The sequence below is a fragment of the Cynocephalus volans genome, chromosome 10, assembly GCF_027409185.1.
Source record: "Cynocephalus volans isolate mCynVol1 chromosome 10, mCynVol1.pri, whole genome shotgun sequence".
Classification (NCBI taxonomy): domain Eukaryota; kingdom Metazoa; phylum Chordata; class Mammalia; order Dermoptera; family Cynocephalidae; genus Cynocephalus; species Cynocephalus volans.
The window spans coordinates 54838924-54857274 of NC_084469.1; the positions used below are offsets into that span (position 1 = coordinate 54838924).

Sequence of the window (18351 nt, forward strand, 5' to 3'; positions counted from 1 at the left end):
ACTAATAAAAAGATGACTAGATGTAGTTTAAGATTTCTTATAACACCAAGGTCAAAGGTTCAGATTCCCATACAGGCAAGACACCAAAAAATTCCTCCCTTAGGATATATTCTACTAGGCATATACAATCAATCTACTATGTTTAAAGTCTCACGAAATAATTCTTCTCTGTGTGATTATGGCCCTACCTTCATGTGTGGGTTTACTTGTTTCCTTTTGTTTTCAATTTTTAGGGGTTGCTTTGGCTCTTTTTCCTTCCTTTTTATTTTTTATTTTTTGTTATGTAAAACATGTACATGATTCTACTGTCAAAACTATAAAACTACTTACAGTCAGAGAAATCATACTTCCATTCAGCATATATAAGTGAAAAATATCAGTGTGCAGAACAGTGTTTAAATTATCCTACCTTTTGTGTAAAAAAAGAGTGGGAAAAGTGTGTGTGTGTATAGGTATATATAAGATATATATTATATATGATAAATATATGTGTGTGAATATATATCAGTAAATAAATGTATGATGCTTATGTTTGTGAGTGTGTGTTTTTAGAGAGTGGAAGAATAATCCAAAAACTAATAAAAATGGTTACCTATAGGCTGAGGGAGGAATTAGTGTTTCAGGAACAGGGTGGAAGCTCGGCTTCCCTGAATATGCTGCTGTTTGGTAATTTTCCAAGTTTTATCAACTTCATATAAATGAAAGATGAGGTTTTACACTCTTATAACATGACCACCACTTCTCCTTTCTTTTTTCTCTGAATATAGATACATCACAATTTCTGACTAATTCAGTTTCATTGCTTACTTTGTTATGATTGTTGAAATATCGTTTACTACTAAGCCAAGAAATGACTATTGATTACATATCCTTATATAACTTTGTGTCATTTGTGTCATTCCTAGAATTGCCTTATTTTTCTGTTTGTTTGGTTTTCTATGTATTTTTAATTTAAATGAGACTCAAAATTTTTGTTTAAAAAAGGAATCCATGAGTGTCATTAGTTTATCTCATTTTGATGCATGAAAGGATAAGATTTTGTAGCTAACAGAGAAATTTTTAATAATTTTTTGACTAGTGAATTGTACGGCAGAGTGATTGGATCAGAACCTAGAAGTTGTGTGTAGAGTCCCAAATGCCAGAATCTGTTGGTCTTTTATTTTTAATTTTCCCATCTTCTACCAGGAGGTACATTCATGAGACTAAGCAACAGAAAGGAATTGGACATCCCACTATTCAATATATAAAATTCATATAATTCCTACAGTTTTACTTAGTGTGAGTCCTTTCTTCTGCATCTACTTCACTTGTTCCTAAATCTAGAGCCTCTCTGGTTCATTTTCTCTAGAAAGTGAGCTTTCCTTTCCCTGTTTGGGTAGTAGAGACATAGCCACTTCCTGCATAAATTGGGGTATAGAAATATATTGGTCAAGATTCAGTTATAGAGAAAGGAATATACTAGCTGCGAATTTAAGAAGGAAGATATTAAATGGCTTACACAATCTTTGGGAGGACTGAAGAGACAGACTATGAGATAAGCTGCTAGGAATGAGTGTCAAGTCTGTATACAGAAGTAAGATGCTAAGGGAGTTCCTTCTTCCACTGGGATCAAGAAGTTGATTTGGGTTGAACCAGGAGAATACTTCTACACCTGTAGGCCCTAGAACCTTGCCACTTCTGTTGTAATGTTATGAGCAAGATTCCCACTATCTGCTCCTAATTAAGTTCTGAATTAAAATTTTGTATGGATCTGTGGCAGATCTAAATCACTTGAGATCCTTACATGCAGTTATGTCTAGGAAAAGTAGTTTTAACTATCTCACCCTTTGCAACATGGAAAAACATAGTGGGAGATTGAAATAGATGTGGGAGATTGAACTGATCTATAATACCTGCCTTGGGGGTCTAACTTCTCCCTATTCAGACTTTAATCCTTTTCTTATCAGTTCTACTCTTATTCTACTTCTTTTGTTTTAATTAGTAAACTTTACTTTGTTTTTACCTTTTTGTTGTTGTTGCTCACCAGTACAGGTATTGAACCCAAGACCATCGTGTTATCAGCACCACAGTTTAACCAACTGAGCTAACCAGCCAGTTGAATTTTACTTTTTTAGATAAGTTTTAGGTTCACAGAAAAACTGAACAAAAATTACTGAGTTCCCATATACTCCTTGCCCTCATACACTTCTCCCACTGTCAACATCCCAAACCACAATGGTATACAATCAATTTATTACAATCAGTGAACCTACACTGATGCATCATTATCAGTCCATAGTTTACATTAGGGTTCACTCTAGGTGATGAGTATTCCACGGGTTTTGACAAAGGCATAATGACGTGTGTCCTTTATAGTATCATACAGAATAGTTTTTGTGGGATTTTTTTGGCATCTGGCCAGTACGAGGATCCAAACCCTTGACCTTGGTGTTATAACACCATGTTCTAACCAACTGAGCTAACCGGTCAGCCCCGAGAATAGTTATATTTCCCTAAAAATCCTCTGTTTTCCTTCTATTTACCTTCCCCCTCCTGAAACTCCTGGCAACCACTAATGTTTTTATTATCTCCATGGTTTTACCTTTATTATGTTTGGAATCATACAGTAGGTAGACCTTTCAGATTGGCTTCTTTCACTTAGCAATATGCATTTAAGTTTCCTCTGTGTCTTTTCATGACTTGATAGCTCATCTCTTTTTAGCATTGACTAATATTTCATTGTCTATGTGTACTACATCCATTCACCTACTAAAAGATATCTTTCAAGTTTTGACAGTTATAAATAAAGCTGCTGTAACATCCATGTGCAAGTTTTTGAGTGGACATAAGTTTTCAACTCATTGGGGTAAATACCAAGGAACATGATTGCTGAATCATATGGTAAGAGTATGCTTAATTTTGTAAGAAATTACCAAACTGTCTTCCAAAGTGGCTGTACCATTTTGCATTCCCACAAGCAATAAATGAGAGTTCCTGTCACTCCACATCCTCATCAGCCTTTGGTGTTGTCCATGTTTGGGATTTTAGCCATTCTAATAGGTGTATAGTGGTATCTTGTTGTTTTAATTCATAACTCCCTAATGACATACCATGTTGAGCATGTTTTCATATGCTTACTTGCCATCCATATATCTTCTTTGGTGAGGTGTCTGTTCAGGTCATTTGCTCATATTTTAATCAGGCTGTTTGTTTTCACAATTTTGAGTTTTAAGAGTTACTTGTATATGTTGGATAACAATCCTTTATCAGATATGTGTTCTTCAAATATTTTATTTTAGTCTGTGGCCTGTCTTCTCATTCTTTTGAAGGTGTCTTTTGCAGAGCAGAAGTTTTTAATTCTAATGAAGTCCAGCTTATCTGTCATTTCTTTCATGGATCATGCCTTTGTTGTTGTATCTAAAAAGTCATCACCATATCCCAGATCACCATATCCCAGATTTTCTCCTATGTTATCATGTAGGAATTTTACAATTCTTTGTTTTACATTTGGGTCTGTAAAACATTGTGGGTTAGTTTTTTGTGAAGATTATAAGGCCTGTGTATTAGTCCGTTTTCTGTCACTTCTAACAGAATACCTGGAACTGGGTAATTTATTTCCTACAGTTTGGGAGGCTAAGTCCACGGTCCAGGTAGCACATCTGGTGAGGGATGACTTCTGTGTGGGAACTTTCCACAAGGTCCCATGGTGACACAGGCAGTCACATGAAAAGAATGGCAAGAGCAAGAAAGCTAACATTCTTACTTGCTTTTCTGATAAAGCCATCAGAACCGTACCCATGATAACCTATTAAATCATCAACCCGTTACTCCATGAATGGATCAATCCATTCACCAGGGTGCAGTCCTTGCAATTAAATCACCTCTTGAAGGCCCCTCCTTCCACCATCATATTGGGGATTAAGTTCCAACATGAGCTTGGTGGGACATTCAAACCACAGCAGTCAGTGTCTAGATTCTTGTTTGCATGCAGATGTCCAGTTGTTCCAGGACCGTTTGTTGAAAAGCCTGTCTTTGCTCCATTGTATTACCTTTACTCCTTTGTCAAAGATCAGTTGAATATATTTATATGGGTCTATTTCTAGTCTCACCATTCTGTTCCATTGATCAGTTTATTCTTTCACCAACACCACACTGTCTTGATTACCATAGCTTTGTAGTAAGTCTTAAATTTGGGTAGTGTCAGTCCTTCACCTTTGTTCTTCTTTAATATTGTGCTGTCTGTTTTAGGTCTTTTGCCTCTCCATATAAATTTTAGAATTAATCTGTCTATATCCACAAAATTACTTGCAGGCTGGGATTGCATTGAACTTATATCAAGTTGGGAAGACCTGGTGTCTTGGCAGTATTGGGTCTTTCTGTCCATGAGCATGGAATATTGATTTATTTAGTTTTTCTTTGACTTCCTTCATCAGAGTTTTGTAGTTTTCCTCATATAATCTTGTAAATATGTTGTTTGATTTATACCTAAATATTTAATTTTGCGGAGGGCTTATGTAAATGGTAGTGTTTTTAATTTCAAATTCCACTTGCTCATTGTTGGTATATAGGAAAGCAATTGACTTTTGTACATTAACCTTGTGTCCTGCAACCATGCTATAATCATTTATTAGTTCCTGCAGTTTTGTTGTTGTTTCTTTCAGATTTTCCATATAGATGACCGTGTCATCTGCAAACAGAGTTTTAGTTTTGTTTCTTCCTTACCAATATTTATACCTTTTATTTCCTTTTCTTGTCTTATTCCATTGGCTAGGACTTATAGTATGATATCGAAAAGCAGTGGCAAGAGGGAACATTCTTGCTCTATGCCTATTTATTTCTACCTTTGAGTACTTGAATCCCCCAATTCTTGAGCTTTTCCACTGTTCTGTGGCCAAATCACTTTGTTGCTTATTGGCATTTGCATCCTCATGATACTTTTGCTTTAACTTCTTAGCTCTGCTGTCCAGTTAACAGGTCACTATATGTCTTTTATCTTGCAGTATTTTGTGGAAATCTCTAATTCACCCGTTTTTACATTTCTTTCTCCTTTTTCTTATGGGTTTGACTCTTTATTCTTTTACTATAATTTTAAAGGTATTTTAGGAAGGAGCAGAAATAAACATATGCATTCAATTCACTTTGTTTAACCACAAGTGTTAATTTTATCTTTTAGTCATTTGACTCCCTATCCAGTCATTTATGTGCTCACCCTTTCATTTTTACTATTCTATTCATTTTACTGGTTTCTGCATTGCATGAGGACACTTTTAAATCAACCAAACTGCTTGGGCCTATAAATTGTCAGTTTTCTCTCCATAATATTTTCTATAATAGTTAGCTTCTCAAACCTTAGAAACTTGGGACATTTGCACTTTAGGTGTCTTTCATCTTGGTTGACTAAGGCCAACATCAAAGAGTAAACCCCACATTTGCAAATTTCTGAAATGTTATTAATAGTATAGTGGTAGAAAATTCACAAGTAATAATTTTTGGTCCTCCATTTTAGAAGTTTGGGAAGTTGATGAACAGATCAAGAAGCAACAGGAAACACTTGTGAGGAAAGTCACATCCATCTCCAAGAAAACTCTGATTAAGGAAAAAATCATTGAATGTAAAAAAGTTTCAGAAATATTTCCTCTGAGTTCAGACATTGTTACTTCAAGACAAAACTTCTATGAATGTGACCCACTTGATAAGGGTTTGGAACATAATTTAGACTTATTTAGTTATGAGAAAGGCTGTGTAAGAGAGAAAAATTATGAATGTAATGAGTATGGGAAACCATTTTACCTTTGCTCATCTTATGTTGTAACACCTTTCAAGTGTAATCAGTGTGATCAAGACTTCAGTCATAAATTTGACCTCATCAAACATGAGAAAATTCATGCTGGAGAGAAACCTTATGAATGTAAGGAATGTGGAAAAGCCTTCAGCAGAAGGGGAAATCTTATTACACATCAGAAAATTCATACTGGGGAAAAACCATACAAGTGTAGTGAATGTGGAAAAGCTTTCATTCAACTGACAAATCTTATTACACACCAAAGAATTCATACTGGGGAGAAACCTTATGCATGTAAAGATTGTTGGAAAGCCTTCAGTCGGAAATCAAAACTCATTGAACACGAGAGAATTCATACTGGAGAAAAACCCTATGAATGTAAGGAATGTGGCAAATCCTTCAGCCAGAAGCAAAATCTTATTGAGCATAAGAAAATCCACACTGGGGAAAAGCCTTATGCATGTAATGAATGTGGTAGAGCTTTTTCTCGAACATCATCTGTTACTCAGCATATGAGAAGTCACACAGGGGAGAAACCCTATAAATGTAATAAATGTGGAAAAGCTTTCTCTCAATGCTCAGTATTTATTATACATATGAGAAGTCATACAGGTGAGAAACCCTATATATGTAGTGAGTGTGGAAAAGCCTTCTCTCAAAGTTCATCCCTTACTGTACATATGAGAAATCACACAGCTGAGAAACCCTATGAATGTAATGAATGTGGAAAAGCCTTCAGCCGGAAAGAAAATCTCATTACACATCAGATAATTCATACTGGAGAGAAGCCTTATGAATGCAATGAATGTGGGAAAGCTTTTATTCAGATGTCAAACCTCATTCGACACCAGAGAATTCATACTGGTGAGAAACCCTATGCATGTACAGTATGTGGAAAAGCCTTTAGTCAGAAGTCGAATCTTACTAAACATGAAAAAATTCATACTGGAGAGAAACCATTTAAATAATGAATATAGTAAAGCCTTGTCTCAAATCTCATCCCTTACTCTTCAGGTGAGAATTCGTACAGGGGATAAACCCTGTGAATGTAAAAGATGTGGAAAAGCTTTCTCTCAACACTCATTACTTACTATACATATGAGAAGCCATACTGGTGAGAAACCCTTTGAATGTAATTTGAATGTGGGAAAGCATTTTCTCAAAGAGCATCCCTTTCTATACATGAGAGGTTATACAGGTGAGAAACACCAAATATACTAAATAATGGAAGCCCTTCTCTTAAATTCAACCCGTTTTACTTAAAATCTCTTACCTAAGCTCAAAAAAAAAAAAAGATCTTTATGGAAAAATTGTAAAACTTTGTTGAAGGGCTTAAAACTTGAGTAAATGGAGAGAAATACCGTGTGTGTAGATGGAAAACCCCAGTATCATAAAAATGTAAATTCTCTCTAAAATCTATAGATTGAAATAGTTCCAAACAAAAAATCTAACAAGAATTTTCTAGGATCTTTACAAAATGATTCTAAAATTCATGTGAAGTAAAAGTCTGTGGATTGCTTAGTCAATTATGAAAAATAACAGAGGAGTCGCCATCACCATATACTACACAAATAAAGTTATAGTCATTAAAAAGTGTGTAGTATTAGTGCATTAATAGGTAAATTAACAGGTTTTAAAGAATTGAATGCCTAGAAACAGACCCATGAATATATGTGAACTTTGTGTATGTTAGACCTGACATCATGAGTTAGTAAGAAAATGTGGCCTACTCAATAAAAACTGTTGACGTATTTGACTGTCCATATTGGGAAAGTAACACAAAGTTACACACAACCCTACAACATATAAAGAAACAGTATACCAAAGGATTTGAACATTGGAATGTGAAAAGCCAAACTCTGAAACCATTAGCAGAAAATACAGGATATTTTTATGACATTGAGGCAAAGAAGCATTTTTTTAAAAGACCCTGAAGTTCTACTTCTGGATATACATCCTATAGAAACTTACAAATGATGCATAGGAAATACATATATTGGAATTTAAAACCTCAATACTTATCAGTGGGGTAATGGATGAATAAAATGTGTTATATTCAAATGACAGAATAATACAGCAGTTAAAAGCAATGAACTAGATCCATATTGTGTAACATGGTTAGTTATCTAACACAATGTTGAGTAGAAAAAAATCAAAATACAAATGAAACATATATAATGAATTTATGTAAATTGAAACAAAATCAATTACAAAGAACAGCACTGTTTTATTATTGAAATATATATGTATGTACAACTATTTAGAATGGACTAGAAAGATATATACCAAATTATTGATAGTGTTGTTTTGGCAGGAGATTGGGATTGGGGTGTCGATTAAAAAAAATCTTTAGCTTTACTTGTAATTTTTGTCTTAAAAAAGCCTGGTAGCATATAAAATAAATCTTAAGAATTAATGATACCCAAGTGGTAAATCTTGTCATAATAATGTTTTTCTAGTTATTTCTCAGAATTAATTGGCCAGGGGAAGCCTGTGCCCCCAGAAAGAGATGCTATAATGGATTCATACGCTGTATCCAATGTTAAGCTATTTTATCAAAAATTTTCAGAAAATTAGTAATTAGAATAGTCCTATTTACTGTATAATATGAAATTAGCATATTTTATCAATTTTATGGGTTGGTTTTTTTTTTACACTTAAACATTTTTGAAATTGACTCATCTTCCAACTGACAGTGTCTTAGATTCAAGCAAATATTTAATTATTAAAAATTTGAAAATCAGATGCCAGCATTACAAATGAAATATGCTTTTATTTACTATTTTAGGGCATCACGGTCTATTTTAGGGACTCATGGTCCCTACCTTCCTAGTGATTCTAGCATTATTTGACAACAGATTTGTTAAGTTCATAGTGAAGGGAATAAGATTTTCCTGAGAAGTTGACTTTGCAATATTAGTTTTCTTGCCCTGTAAGTTTCCATACAACCAGCATAAACATTAATATCATTGTTAATTACTGCAATATTTTGAAAAGAAATCCTTTTTATTTCCTTGAGGTGATCATAAGCAATTGTGTAAAATTGCTTTAGTCTTAACTTATAGACCATTTTATTTCTTCCACAACTCCCGACTTTATAAAACCTATCTAGTTTTGGTTGGAAGTGGTAGTGGTGTCGAACCCTGAGTAATAATAGAGTTCCTCTAAAAGGGTCTTATTCTCCTTAGCAATACATGAACCAACCCTTACTTGGGTGATCTTTTATTATGCTGTCTCTACAATACTATTTGATATACAGAAAGTCACTAATGCCTTTTTAGAAAGGAGATACAAACTGAGGAGGTCTTGGTCAAAAGGGATCTTTAGTTTTACGTTTGAATATCAGCTGCATGTGTTTGAAATTGATTTCACAAAAGTAAATCTTTCTCAAACAAAAGTTGTGAAGTACAAGCATGACTATATTAATTGTGACTGTTATTAGGTATTTTTGAAGACTGACAGTGACTTGTCATGAATGGCAGGGACTGATTTTAATGAGAACAACAATGACAATTTACCAAAACTTAAATATCTAAATGAATATTTTCATTTCATAGTCTCTTCTTTAATAGGTTTTATGCTAAATCCAGTTTTGCCAGCATACCTAATATTTATAGACCTTTTTCTTAAAAAAGAAATAGTTTTCAAATTTCCTGTTATTCACACAAGAAACACTATGTAAATATTTTCATTTGCAAGACATTGTTTTTTAGTTTAAACTGTAAAATAGTTTTCAAATTTCCTGTGTTATTCACACAAGAAACCCTATGTATGTATTTTCAGTGCAAGACATTGTTGTCGAAATTGTCGTTTTTCTCTCTGATTTTCTTCTTCGTGTTTATTTGGCTCGCACTTCATATGCCTTAAATCCTCTGCCCCTTTCTTTACGTAGCTTTGGAGTTAACAGAAAAATTTAAAATTTCACTTAAGGTCCATAAGGACCACCTCTCTTTTGGCCTCTCCCTCACCCCAGCTGAGCTTATTAGGTGAGATAAAGTGCCTGAGAATAAACCTGAATCTGAAGTCTGAGAAAGGTCTTTTTACTGATTGTATGCCAGCAAGCAGATGATCTGGTTTTTGTAAATTCATTTTTTCCCTCTGTCCAGGGGGTAGAAATAACATGAAAGTTATAAGTGACTGAAATAACATCTGAAAAAATCATTAATCAAATCATGGTAAATCCCTCTTTACCTGGACACACGAATGCCTGGAGAGTTTCCACTCCATATTTCAAACTTGAAAAGATCCAATTCCTGTGAATGACCTTGGAACACACAGAATAAAACATATTAATTGTGGCATAGACTAGATATACAGCAGTATAAATTGGTAGATTTGAGGTATTTTTTTGGAGGTGAATCAATAGAATTTGCTCAAATGAAAGACGAGGAAGAAAGAGATGAAATATAAACTCCTGTGTTTTTTTATGGAGAGCTGGCTGGATGGTGGACTATTCGCTGAAAATGCACCAGACTAAGGAGAAACATTTTAGTGTAAAGGTCAGAGTATGGAGTCAAGATATTGTGGGCTTTCTTTTCAGTTATGTTTCTCAGAAGCAGACCTTGAGATGAAGATTTCTGCATGTGATTGATTTTAAAGGGTGTGGGCATAGAGGAAGCATGATAGGAAAGAAGAATAAGTCAAGGGAATGATCTCAGTCATAATTCTGCCACAGATTATTTCAGCCTGATCCCTGGGAACTCTGGAGTGACAGCTATGCCTCAGAGTTGTCAAGAATCCACCTTTAGGACTGAGGCACTTGTGTTGCCAACTGCTGAGAACCTTGACTACTGCCAACTCACAGCTAAGTTCATCTACAGGAATTGCCCTTGGATGAAGCACACTTCCTTATGCAAGATTACACTGTAACTCTGAGGGCAGCCCGGCCCTCTTTGCCTCCATTTAGGACAATTCTGAAGAGCCATTCCAATTCCAGAGCTCTCTGAAGAATGAATTGCAACTGCATCAGAGTTCAATTTTTCCTCCCACCCAATTCTGCTTCCATCATTTCCTTACTGGTGATATTCCCAAGAGCTCTCCCCAATAAACCTCACCGTAAATTTCCATCTCAGATTCTGTTTCCCAGGGAACTAGACCTAAAACAGTGGACTATTTTGCAACAGCAGTTCTCAAGCTGAAAGTTTTTTTAAAAAATATTTTTAATTTATTTGAAACAAACTCATTACATGTTAACATAAATAATTTACTTAAAAGAAAATATTTTCCAAACAAAAATATTTAATTAGAAGAGTGTAATTGTTACTCATTTTGCAATGGAATACAGCTTGATGCTCATAACTATTTCTGCATTCAGTCTATAGCAGTGTCACATGTCACATAGATTGGAAAACTCCATTATATACTCATGAGAGAGTGAGTGAAAAAGGAAAATAAGAATTTAGCATTATTACGAAAATAGTTTGACCTCAAGGATCCCAAGGGATTCCCAGACTATTCTTTAAGAACTGCTATTCTGACATCTGGCTTGGTTTCTTCAGGAACTCAATGTCATAGGCTAAACAGGTATGTAGGGAGAAGGGCTGTGGGGGAGGGAGCACTGGCATGCTATTTATAATATAAGTGGTCCCAGATGCAGGACTTGAGAAACAAGATGTAAAGGTGGATTTAAAAACATTAAATCTGTGGGTAAATAGAAACAAATACTGACAGTTAAAATGAAGAGAAAAATTGACTTACAGGGTTTAAAAAGGCCATGAACTGGCCAGTTAGCCGAGTTGGTTAGAGCATGGTGCTGATAACACCAAGGTCCAGGGTTCGATCCCTGTACTGGCTGGCAGCCAAAAAATTTAAGTAAATAAATAATTTAAAAGGCCACAAAAATACTGAAACAGTGGCATGTAATTTAGGGGACTGGAGTAGGTTTGACTTAAAGTATTTTAGGTCCTTTTGTTGTTAAATATAAGACTAATTTTTGAGATACAGGATTAGGAGGATATAAAAAACCCAAAACAGTGCCTTAAAATAAAATAACTGATTTTTTTAATTGATTATGTATATATTTGTGGGGTACAGAATTGAATATCAGTACATGTGTACAATGTGTAGTGATCAAATCAGGATAATTAGTATACTCATGTAAAAACTGATTTTTTTATCCTGTCATTTGATGGTCTGCAACTAGACAGACCAGTACTAGTGTGGATCCTCTTTCTTGTTTTCCATCAACCCAGTGTAGTAACCTTATTCACATGGCCCTAGATGGCATGCCATCACATTCACATCTCAAGGAGCCAGGTGGAAGCAGGGGTAAGGAGGGACATCAGTTTACTTCAAGGACAGGAATGTGCAGTTACACATATTACTTTCCTTCACTGGCTAGAACTTAGTAACATAACTAGATATAACTCCAGAGCTAGCTGGGAAGTTACAGAGATTTACGACATCCAGCACTGGCGGTGATGCAAGGTAGTGAGTACTTATTTATTGCTGCTGGAGGATATGAAATATAACGACTTTTACGGTGATGTTTTTTGGAAATTAAAGTTTGAATATCTGTTTAAAAATCCGGGACTTCTGATTTCAGCTCTGACTTTAAAGAACTTAGAAGTCATCACTCCCACATCCTTACAATAGGGATTGGGGGTTCAAGGGAAAGAACTGAAAACCAGTGACTTTTCAAAGACACATCAGAGAATTGAAGTCATAGGCAAACTGCTATCTGAATTCTGGAGATACTGGAAAATACAAATAACAACAGCTGTGACCAGATTGCTTGGAACAAAATCCACTGGAGCCATAAACTGCTAGGAAAACTTAAACGATCATTTCGATGAACTGTTGAAAGGTGAGTATGAATTAGCTTGAGTGTGAGAAACTAGGGATCCAGCCTTAGTGGTGCCTCTACACTTTCATGGGTTCTTACCTCTAGGAAGCCCACCAGTTTCTCATGGTGAAGATCTGGGGGAAATTCCCTCATTTTTAAAAGCAGGGATAGGGAGGAAGTAACCTTTTTGAAATACACTCAGTGTTTTCTATAACAAAGGCCTGCTGTCCTAGGCAAATGACATTACCAGGGCCAAAGGGAAGGGCACTTAGCCAATGCCACCCCCCTCTAGCCTTTCTGTCTCACCAAAGGAGAGAAAGAAAAAAGACAGATGCTTCTGAAAATCATATCCCAGGGCCTCAGGCCCACTAGAAGATGAGATTTAATTGTAAGATTATAGAATGTTTCCCTGCTCACATACCTTACCACCACATTAACAAGGCTTCTGTATAATCACAGTGAATTGCAACCAAAAGATCTACAAGACACAGACTCTACTTCAGAAGAAGACCTTAAAGAAACTCTAAGATAACAGAAGGGAGTGGGGAGGATGGCAGGGGCTGGGAGGAGCAAAGGACACTAGAGGAAACTGAAGCCTCTGGCACCTACAGCTACAAAAAATATTAAACACAATCCAGCCACTAGCCAGATTAATGTAAGGCTTGTTTACCTCACTGTATATTACCCAATACATCATGTTCGGCTTTCAATAAAAAATTAAAAGGCATGCTAAAAGGCAAGAAAAAACAACAGTTTGAGGTGACAGAGCAAACATCAGAACCAGACTCAGATATGACAGAGTTTGGAATTGAAATATTTAAAATAACTATGATTAAAATGTTATGGACTTCAATGAGAAATGTAGACAATATTCAAGACAAACAGGTAATCTAAGGAAAGGGATAGAAATTTTTTCTTTTAAAAGATGACCGGTAAGGGGATCTTAACCCTTGACTTGGTGTCGTCAGCACCACACCAAGTGAGCTAACTGGCCATCCCTATATAGGGATACAAACCTGTGGCCTTGGTGTTATCAGCACCACACTCCCAAGTTAGCCAAGGGCTGGCCCAGACATGGAAATTCTAAAAGGATCAAAAGGAAGTGCTAGAAAGAAAAAAGTCTTTGATGGGTTCATCAGTAGAACTGAGCACAGCCAAGGAAAAAATCAGTAAGCTTGAAGGTTTGTCAATGGAAATTTCCCAAACTGAAATGAAAAGAGAAAACAAAAAGAAGGAAAGGGAGAAAAACCACCACCACCAACAGAAAAACAGAATAGAATGTCCAGGAACTGTGGGACAATCACAAAGGTGTATATAACTGGAATACCAGAAGGAGATGAAAGAGGAGCAAAAGAAATATTTGAAGTAATGATGGCTGAGAGTCTTCCAAAATTAATGACATCAAACCACAGATTCAGGATGCTCAGAGAACACAAAGCAGGGTAAATACCAAAAAATCTAGACTCATGACTATCATAGTTAAATTGCAGAAAACCAAAGATAAAGTAAACTTTGAAAGAAGCCAAAGATGGGGAAAAACATTTTTACTATAGAAGAATAAGGGTAAGAGTTGTATTGGACTTGTCTTCAGAAAGCATGTAAGCAAGAATACAGTGGAATGAAATATTTAAAACGTTTTTGCGGGAAAAAAATTAGAATTCTATATTCAGTAAAATCATCCTTCAAAATGAAGGGGAAATAAAGAATTTCTTGAGAAACGCAACGGAATTTGTTTCCAGTAGATCTGCCCTGCAAGAAATATTAAAACAAGTTCTTCTGAGAGAAGGAAAATAATATGTCAGAAGCTGACCTACATAAAGGAAGAGTGTCAGAGCAGGAATACATGAAGGTAAAATAAAATCTTTTATTTTTCTTACTCCTGAGTGATCTAATGGATAATTGAACTGTTTTATTCAAAGTAATAATAATAAGATATTGGGTGGTTATACCATATGGATAAATGAAATCAATGACAGTATTGTTAACAGGGAACAGAGAAAGGAATTGGGAATACTCTGCACTACCTATAAGCCAGTATAGTGTTATTTGACAGTGGTCTTATATAGTTGTAAATGGATATTTCAAACTCTAGGGCAACCACTAAAATTTTAAGAAACAATTATAATTGATATGCTGTTAGGAGAGAAGAATGAAATAATAGAAAATACTCAAAACCTGACAAAGGAGAAAAAGGTAAAAAAGAACAAAGGCAATGAATAGAAAACAGTTGTAAATATGGTAAATATTAATTCAACTACAATCATGTACCACATAGGAATGTTTCAGTTAATGATGGACTATATATGGTGGTGGTTCCATAAGACTATAATGGCTATACATATAGCCTAGGTGTGTACTAGTCTATACCATCTAGGTTTGTGTAAGTACACCCTGATGTTCACACGATGATGAAATTGCCTAACAACACATTTCTCAGAATGTATCCCCATCATTGACACATGACTGTATATCAATAATCACTTGAAGTGTGAATGATCTAATACATCAATTAAAAGACATAGACATAATGCCAAGGTCCAGGGTTCAAGCCTGTACCAGCCAGACTGTCAGAGTTGATTTTTAAAAAGGACTCACTATGTTTATTTCCTTCAAGAAGCCCATTTTAAATATAAAGCCACAGATAAGTTAAAAGTAAAGGAGTACAGAAAAATATACCATGCTGACACTAATTAGAAGAAAGTGGGAGTAGTTATATTAATTTTACAGAGTAGTGTTCAGAGCAAGGAAAATTATGAAGAATAAAGCGAGGCATTTAATAATTATAAAAGAATCAATACTTCAAGAATACTTAACAGTCCTTAATTTGTAAGCATGTAAGAAGAGAATGTCAAAATATGTTAAGCTAAAATGGATTGAACTGCTGTATTTATAATAACCAAGGTGGAAATAAAATGTCCACCTACAGATGAATGGATTAACTAAATGTAGTATATCCATACAGTACAATGATATTCAGCCATAAAAAGGAATGGAGTACTGATACATGTTACAACATGGATGAACCTCAAAAGCATTATGCTAAATGAAAGAAGTCAGAAAGAAGAGCAACATATTGTGTGATTCCATTTATATGAAATAGACAGAATAGGCAAATCCATAGAGACAGAAAGCAGATTAATGGTTGCCAGGCACACTGGGAAGGAGGGAATGTGTAGTGACTGCTTAATAGATATGGGGTTTCTATTTGGAACGATGAAAATTTTCTGGAACTAGATAGTGGTGATGATTGCACAACATTGTGAATGTACTAAATGCTGCTGAATTTTATACTTTAAAATGGTCAAAATAGTAAATTTTATATTACATGTATTTTACCACAATCAAAATAACTGATAGAACTGTATGGAGAAGTATATGACTTCACTAATATAGCTGGAGACTTCAAACTCTGCTTTGAGTATTTGTAGATGCAGCAGGCAGAAAATCAATAAAAATATAGTTGAACTGTACAGCACCATTAATCAACTAGATCTAATTGACATTGACCCTAATTCCAAAACTAGGTAAAGACATTACAAGGAACACTACAGACTAATGTCTTGTGAACATAGAAGCAAAATTTTCAACATAATATCAAATTTTTTTTAAAGCTGGGAATACACCATGTCATGTTGGATTTACTCCAGTTACACAAGGTTGGTTTGACATTCAAAAATCAGTTAATATAATCTGTCACATCAACAAGCTAAAGAAGAGAAATTATATGATCCTATGAATTGACACAGGAAAAAGTATTTGGCAGTCAGCACTATGCAATTTTTGCACAGAAGACTCACTGATTCAAGCAAAATTATTGGGCCAAAGTTTGAGATGAAATGGGATACTTGCATATTTACAAACTATCTCTTCTAATACATTTATTAATTACAAAGGGAAAAGTAGTAACTTGACAGTGGAGAAACCTGGCAGACACCACCTCAACTAAGTAACCAGGTAACAAAATGATCGATGTTGGTATCACTAGTAATAAGACCTAACAACATGAACCTGATATGATTTATTGAGAAGGGCATAACTTCCCTTCTGTTTTATTCTAAAGATACATAATCTTATAAAAATGAGAAAACATCAGACAAACCCAAATTGAGGGGCATTCCACAAAATAACTAGGACTTTTCAAAAGTGTCAAGGTCTTGAAAGACAAGAAAAGACTGAGGAAATGTCCTAGATGGGAGACTAAGGATGTGAGATCTTGGATTGGATTCTGGAACAGGAAAAGAACATTAATGGAATAACATTAGTGGAATAAACGTAATTCAGTTGATGATATTATGTCAACATTAATTTCTTGGATCTGATGGTTATACGATGGGATATATAAGAAATTATATTAACATTTACAGGAAGCTGAGTAAAAGGTTATATTTTGCAACTATTAGTAGGTCTAAACTTTTTTCAAAATAAAAAGTTAAAAGGGACATCATGGAAGATGGTGAAGTAGGAAGCTCCAAGAATCCATCCCTTCACCTAAACCACCATTGAACTGGCAGGAACTGTCTAGAGTAACTATTCTGGGACTCTGGAGTCTAGTCAAACATTTGAAGTATCCAGGGGTCAGCTTGATGAAGAGACTAGTAAACTTTGTTCTTAAAAAAGCCTTTCACATGGTAGTGGTTGCCATCCCCCATCCCCCATCCATGAACATGGCAAGCAGCAGTGGGGACACTGACCATATTTATGGGGTACAATGTGATTATTTGATACATGTATACATTGTGGAATGAATGATCAAAGTAGGCAAATTAACATGTGCATTACTTCAAATACTTATCAGTTCTTTGTGGTGAGAACATATAAAATCTTTTAGCAATTTTGAAATATACATTAACTATAGTTACCATGCTGTGTAATAGATCACCAAAATCTATTTCTTCTGTCTCACTGACATTTCATACCTTTGGCAAACATCTCTCCTTTCCCCATGCATGCTCACCCCATCCCCCAGCCTCTGGTAACCACCATATTATTCTCTACTTCTTTGAGTTCTGCTGTTTTAGATTCTCCATGTAAGTGAGATCGTGTGGTATTTGTCTTTTTGTGCTGGACATTTTTCCTTAGCACAAAGTCTTCTAGGTCCATCCATATTGTCGCAAATGACAAAATTTCCTACTTCTTGAAGGTCGAATAGTATTCCATTATGTATATATACAGCATTTTAAAAATCCATTCGTGGCCTCATGGAAACTTCAGTTATTTCCATATCTTGGCTGTTGTGAATAATGCTGAAATGAAAATGAGAATGCAGAGATCCCTTTGGTAAACTGATTTCAGTTTTCTTAGGATATATACCCAGAATTTATTAGGATATATACCAGTTTTCTTAGGGTTGCTGGATTATATAGTAGTTCTACTTTTAGTTTTTTGAGGAACTTCCATACTGTTTTCGAAAATGTACTAATTTACACAACCACCAAGAGTATTCGAGGGTTCTCTTTTCTCCACATCCTCGCCAACACTTGTTACTTTTCATCTTTTTGATAATAGCCAGTCTGACATTTTCAGTTTTTATGTTTAAGTCTTTAATTGGTTTTGAGTTGATTTGAGATAAGGGTCCATTTTCTTTCTTCTGTTTTTTTTTACCCCCATGACTGGCCAGTACAGGAATCAAACCTTGGATCTTAGTGTTTTCAGCACCACGCTCTAACCAACTGATTAACTGGCCAGCCTCCATTTTCATTTTTCTGCATGTGGATATCCAGTTTTCCCAACACCATTTATTGAAGAGATTGTCCTTTCCCCATTATGTGTTCTTGGCATCTTTGTTGAAAATCAATTGACCATAGGT

General features: G+C 35.1%; 1 protein-coding gene across 5 annotated transcripts in view; it reads left to right on the forward strand.

Moving 5' to 3' along the window:
- ZNF568 (zinc finger protein 568) overlaps positions 1–18351 on the forward strand; it is an 88158-nt gene that overhangs the window by 34626 nt on the left and 35181 nt on the right. Inside the window, exon 6 of one of the 5 annotated variants that reach the window (XM_063111854.1) lies at positions 5486–7889. The exons of the other annotated variants lie outside the window; for them this stretch is intronic. Within the exon in view, the coding sequence (XP_062967924.1) occupies positions 5486–6729 (1244 nt within the window). The 3' untranslated portion in view covers positions 6730–7889. Of the gene's footprint in view, positions 1–5485; positions 7890–18351 lie in introns of those variants that run through there. 5 annotated transcript variants of the gene reach the window in all.